Source organism: Corvus brachyrhynchos, unplaced genomic scaffold (genome assembly GCF_000691975.1).
Source record: "Corvus brachyrhynchos isolate BGI_N302 unplaced genomic scaffold, ASM69197v1 scaffold307, whole genome shotgun sequence".
Lineage (NCBI taxonomy): Eukaryota > Metazoa > Chordata > Aves > Passeriformes > Corvidae > Corvus > Corvus brachyrhynchos.
Genome location: NW_008239288.1, coordinates 4,011,411 through 4,017,338, shown reverse-complemented (window position 1 = coordinate 4,017,338; position 5,928 = coordinate 4,011,411). Strand labels below are relative to the sequence as shown.

Genomic DNA, 5,928 nt, shown 5'->3' with positions numbered 1-5,928 from the left:
CCTGCTGCGCACAAATTCCTGCAGTGTAAGGAAGGAGAAGAAGCCAGGGGAAATCGGGATGAAAATTTTTTGACAATTTGGAATAAATAAAGACTTCCTCCCTGATTACAAAAGCAGCTAGAGACGTCTAGCCGAAATTCAAGAGGCTGCTTTGTAGGCTCACAAGCTGTCGTGGGTTCTGGTTTGTCATCCCTTAGGAAATTTTAATCTTCGCTGAGCAGAAGGGATGTGATGCTCAAGGACGTGGCAGGTCTGTTGGAAGCTCACGGTGCAGCTCTGTTTCTCTCTGAGGGAGTCAAGACTCAAGAAATCACTAACCCTGCAATGTTATTTAAATTGAATTACGTTGAATTAACTGCTCCATGGATTGGGAGCCTGCACCACTCCTGTTGCTGCTGAGGACCAGAGGTGCTTTTTAAGCACACAGCCTGTGTGCTTAAAAGACAGCAATAAACCACATCAAGGTTTTCACCACTGTTTTAAGGGTCTGTAGTGGTTCAGAGAACATCATGCTTATTGGCAAATGCAGACCTCATCCCACTAACCAGGAAAGCAATAACCTCCTGTGGCCTGTTGATTTAAGGTTTTGATTTTGTTTGATGCTAATGGGGCACCGCAGGTGAATATCCACCCACCTCTCCTCTCTCTGTCTTTCTCTCCTTTCCCCATGGACCAAGGTTGGAGCAGGTGCTCCAAGTGACTTCTTTGCAAAGCATATCGCCTCAACAGGCACTGTGCTGTATGATGTGCCTCCCATGGAGTGACCCACTAGCCCCAGGGGGTACTGCACAGATCCTTGCATGGGTTTGTTTTAAGGCCAGCAGCCTCTGCACTCACTGCTCACTGGCTTATTTCTCCCTCCCTTCCCACTGGGAGAGCACCAATCATGCCTTTAACCACATCCCTTCACCCCAGCCTTCTTTTTCTTCAGGAATTTGATGAACAGTGTTCATCTAGCATGAAAGAGAGACAGCTGATTTTCAAGGGTAAAATCCTTGATTTCTTTGGCACCAAAAAGTAAGAAAATATTCGTAAGTTGCCTAATAGAGGCTTCAGAAGGGACCTGCTGTCACCCGTGCTGCCGCAGCACATTTTTGTGACCGCTCTTAAAGACTGTTGATTGTCCCAAAGCTGGTCCCTGTGTCGAAGGGATGAGAAGCCAGATAGTCCTTATAGCTCCCATCGATCAGTTTGTCTGCGTTGTTTTTGGCAAACCAGCAGTTGACTTCCTGCTGGCCATTGTAGATCCTCCTCTGCTTCCACACAACAGGAACGAGCCGTCCCTTCACCTTCAGGGTGTTTGTAGGGTTTGCCTTCAACGGCTCCGTTTGGTTCTGCCCAGCCTCCTGACGATGTGTGCTTAGAGATTCCTGAAGAAGCTTAACTTCATGGTTCAAGAACTGACCTGCAAGGCAAGATAGAGTCCATGACTGGCTGATCTGTGCCTGTTTATAAATTGTTGTGGTTTGTGGTTTTTTTGGTAGGACACATTGGAGGATTCTCAGCTTACGGGTTTCTAAAGGGCTTCTCTGCAACAACAGGATGAATCTTGTTCCTGTGATTCTTTTCTAAATCCCACAAACACAGAGATTAGAATAAAACCCTACCTTTTTTTTTTTATTTTTTTAACCACAAGTCAAAGTACACTAAAGAGCTCAAGAGTGTTTTTAGGTGCCAGTAGTAAGGTCCCTTCTGTGGGATATGGTTACTAGAGGTTAATAACCCACACAATGCCCATCAGCAAGCAATAAGTTCTAGGCCTGAAGCTTCAAGTTCTCTTCCCTTGCCTTCTTGGGAGCAAGTTCTTCTAGGCCAAACCTAAGTGTGGATTTAGAGGTTTGTGCATGAGACTGGCCTGAGGCTAAAACCCTAAGGGATCACCTCCTGCTTCACCTGGGGGTGTCTGAGTGACACAGAAACTATGGTAAAAGTTTTAGAGTTCTGCACCCATACGTGACCAAAACCATTAATACTTCTCATTGGCTGAGCCTACCTAAAGCCTAGTTCCTTCAAAAGGTAGGGTGGCTCTTCTTTCACTTGACATTTGGAAAAAAGGGGCCATAAAAAGTTCTTGGGGAAGATTTGGTTTCTGTCTGTGTATTGGGACCATCAAGTACTGTATTCTAATAGTAACTGTATTGATCATTAAAAGAGTGGAAATGTGAAAACCAGGCACAGCTGGGATAGGGAGAGGTAGCTCATACAGGAAAAGACAGGAGAGGAGTAGGAGATACTAAAAATAGAGAAGTTGTTTGAGAGAGGACCTGGGAACTTAATCCCCACCTGCCTTTTTCCTGTCTCTGCTCGGAAGGATCATTTTTGTCTGATTTAGAGCTCTGAACCTGAGAACCTGTCACCTACCCAGTAGCCCGTGGGAGTCAGAAGAGAGGCCTTTACTGTTGGAGATGTAGAACCCCAGGTGATTCCTCTGGTATGGAGCTGGCTTCTTGTAGTGGTGGATGAGGATGACAAAGCTGATGGAGTCCCGGATCGTCACGGTGATGTTGGAGTAGGCAGAGATGGACACCTCGAGGCTCCTGCTTCGCACGACAGCACTCCGGCCACAGGACAGGACGAGCCTTTCCCCATCATCCAGGATGACCCTCCTGGGTGTGATCTCCAGGTAAGACCTCTCTGGCTTATTGCTGAGGATGGTGATGGTGCTGAAGTAAGTCCGATGCTTCTTGTGGCCGTTGGGTGGTGCGGGAGCTCCAATTAATTGTCCATTCACAGTTACACCTTGCAGGAGAACAATCAGTAAATGAAAGCTGGATCCCAGGATCCCAGAGTCACAGAACAGTCAGAGTTGGAAGGGGCCCAGAAGGAATAGGTCTATTGTCTCAATGACACAAGGCTTGTGACTGAGGACATGCAGGCTCACCATCTCGTGCTCAATTATTTCACTTACCACTATTCAAAAGAGTATAATCAGTCTGTTATAAAATTTTCACCTCATACAGAGCACATAAATTTACCCAAGCTCAGAAATACTGGCCTTCTCTGCAGGCAGGTACCCCCAGCCCCATTAATCCTCATACAGTGTACACAATGCCACAAAAAGAACCACTTTTGAGTATTCTAAGGTGAAGATCCCACTGAGTCAATTAAAGCCTAGATGTCCACAGTAAGATTCCCAGTCATTTTAATAATTTTTGTGACTTACTGTCCATAAGACAGTGACTCACTTCCCACAAGCCTCTAAAGACACACTGAACGGTGACAATTGAGGAGGCTTGTTGCTAACACAAGCTAAACCCAAGCCATTAACACTAAGATGAAATTAGCTCCATATCCCATCATTCCTGATGGGATCTCTCATTTCTGTCTTCAAAGACTCAAGGTTCTAGTGCTACAGTCTGTTTTGCTCAAGCTCATTCTGCAATTTGAGCCACGAAATCATTCAAGCAGTAGCACAAACAGTCTGTGAAAGAAGTTGAAGGGAAGCATTGCCTGGAGCTGTATCTTACTAAGGCAGACATGAACACAAATATGGGGGCTAGACCCCTTCCACACAAAACAGAATCCTTACAGCTTTATTGTAGGGTTTTGTAAAACAAGTCTGTGAATTGTTTCTGGTTTCAACACCCCTTTCTCCCACTGTTACCCTGCTCAGGACATAATCTGCTTATTAGCTGCCCTGCTTAGCATTCCAGATCGGATCAGACCACACTTTGAGCCCCTGAGGATCAGGCTGGCTTGGGTAAAGCAGGTCCTGAATCATGTGGGTTTTGACATGTGTGTCGTGACTCGCTAGCCAGTTTGGTGGTTTCTTTACTAAAAGAGCCATGGTGCTTGGTGAGCCTGTTTGGGTGCTTTGCTCTGTCCTAAACCAAACAGTACTGTAAGTAAAGAGGGAAATTCCCATAGCAGAGTAATTTTGGTGAGTCCAGATCTTTTATTTGCAAGCTGTGACTTTGTAGCTGGGTGAAGTTGAACCATAGAAGAAACTTTTTCTAATTTCCTATCACTTTCTTCCCTGTGAAGCACCTTGTGCTTGGTCTTACTCTTGCAGGGCTGGCCTTACACTTTGGTTTTCCTCTGCAAGAAACTGCTTGACTTGGCTGCTCACCAGATTCCTTGTGATCAGAGACCAGCCGGAGAATGTCCCCTGGTTCTCCATCAATATTGAAGCAGACAGAGAACTTGCTGGCAGGAAAATCAATGACAAAGTGAGGGTCCCCATCCGCTGAGAAGACATGGAAAAACAGATAATAAATGTGAGAGGCTCGCACAAAAGTGCAGCGTCCAAGATTGCAGCAAAACTCTTTAAAGTGTGTTTGTCCCTGTTTTTTCTAAATCCTCCTGGTTTGTTGTTTTTACAGGGTCAGATGGAGTTTGCCAGGAAATGCCAAGTTTTGCTTTGTTTATCACAAAGGTTGTTTTGTTTTACTCACGAAGAGGTTGGGTTTTCAATGACAACTCAAAACCCAAAACAGTCTAGGTGAAAATCAGGATATTTTCTTCCTGGAATATAATTTCAGTGATTTATGGGAATTACCATGTAGGTGTTTTGAACTCCTCCATACTTTCTTGGCAGGCTACATCCCCCAAAGCACACAGAAATGTGCTTTCTAACCAAGGGCTGCTGCATGGGTGCACCTCACACTGACCCCTCCTGGCCCTCGGTATCAGATTGGAGCAGTCAACAGCAGCTGTTGATCCCACAATCCTAATTTTTCAACAATCCTTGACCTATCATCAACTATCAGACATCTGCCATTATTAAGGCAAGCCAAAAATCCTAGTTTCTAAGGTAAAATTGACCCTATCAAGAGAAATTCAAGTCCGAAATCTTGATGTAGACTTATTCTTCAGTGTTTAATATTTGAAAAGTTAAGTAGAGGTGCAGGAAAATTGTAAAATACTATACAGAATTTTCTCTTTTTCCCATCTTCAACGACATTTTTATGTTTCAGCATTATTACTTTATAAAAGGTTTTTTGACTATTTCTAATACAGAGAGAATGTGTTTCTGTTCTCCCCTAACCTACAGAAATCTCACATATGAGGATCAAGTGTTATAGATCATCTGCCTTGCTCACAACTCCTTCTCATTACTCATCCTCTCTGTATTTCGGTTTTGTTTTCATTTTCCTCCCTACTCTGTAGGTCTAACAAACAGAATTTTGGCTGGTCACTGGGATGGTTATGCCACGGTGATATGCATCTGAGGTTTCCATAAATCAGCCACTATTATTTTGCATTATTAAAGGCATGAAAACAGGCACTGACCTGAAGTTTTGGAGATTTTAATTCTCTGTTTGTCGTGCTCCCTGCGTATACCTAGAAGTGGGGAAGGAAGGCTGTTACAATTACTAATGGAGCAGCAGGAAGAGACATACTATAATAATGTTCCCCAAATATTGTTCAGAGAGATTATGGGATATATTCCTGCAGCCACTTTAAACTTCATGTAGAACACCAGTTTTTCCCCAGTGGTTCCTGCAGAGTAGTAAGTGCTTCAAGGGGGTGAGTGAGGGGCCTAAAAGGCTTTCTTAGGGTTACCCAGCCCACAATTAGCAAAATTGGTATGAAAATCTCATCTTTACCCTTCAGTTCATTGTCTAACTCACTCCCGTGCCAAAGTCAGCCATGAGACATTGCCCATGCAAGAATATTTCTTACCAGAACAAGGTTATTCTTCTCTCATACCTGGTGGGGCCTTGTGCCCCTGCAGGCTCTGCACCTTTTCCCCAATGCCATCAGTAGAAGGGCTGATAAACTCCTCCTGAGGTGGCTCTGAGTGGAGTCCAGCCTCTTTCATCTTCAGAACAGTGAAGGGGGTAACAAAATTGTAAGCCAGGGCCATTGACTTGGCTTTCTCCATCAAATTGTCCTTTTCCTGTCTGTCATCACTCTTCAGCCGAGAATTGAGCAACTCCTTGATGGTGAGGTAACTCCATGCCCTCTCAATGTAATTATTATCCC

General features: G+C 44.5%; 1 protein-coding gene across 1 annotated transcript in view; it reads right to left on the bottom strand.

Annotated features, from left to right (window-relative positions):
• Nucleotides 1-53: 53 nt before the first annotated feature.
• Nucleotides 54-5,928, bottom strand: part of ITIH5 (inter-alpha-trypsin inhibitor heavy chain family member 5) — a 40,749-nt gene continuing 34,874 nt past the window's right edge. The window contains exons 11-15 of the mRNA XM_017740354.1: nucleotides 5,653-5,928; nucleotides 5,233-5,283; nucleotides 4,070-4,186; nucleotides 2,362-2,739; nucleotides 54-1,405 (exon numbers count right to left, since the gene is read on the bottom strand). The exon at nucleotides 5,653-5,928 is cut by the window's right edge and continues 1 nt beyond it. Coding sequence (XP_017595843.1) covers nucleotides 1,107-1,405; nucleotides 2,362-2,739; nucleotides 4,070-4,186; nucleotides 5,233-5,283; nucleotides 5,653-5,928 — 1,121 coding nt within the window. The 3' untranslated portion in view covers nucleotides 54-1,106. The remainder of the gene's footprint in view (nucleotides 1,406-2,361; nucleotides 2,740-4,069; nucleotides 4,187-5,232; nucleotides 5,284-5,652) is intronic.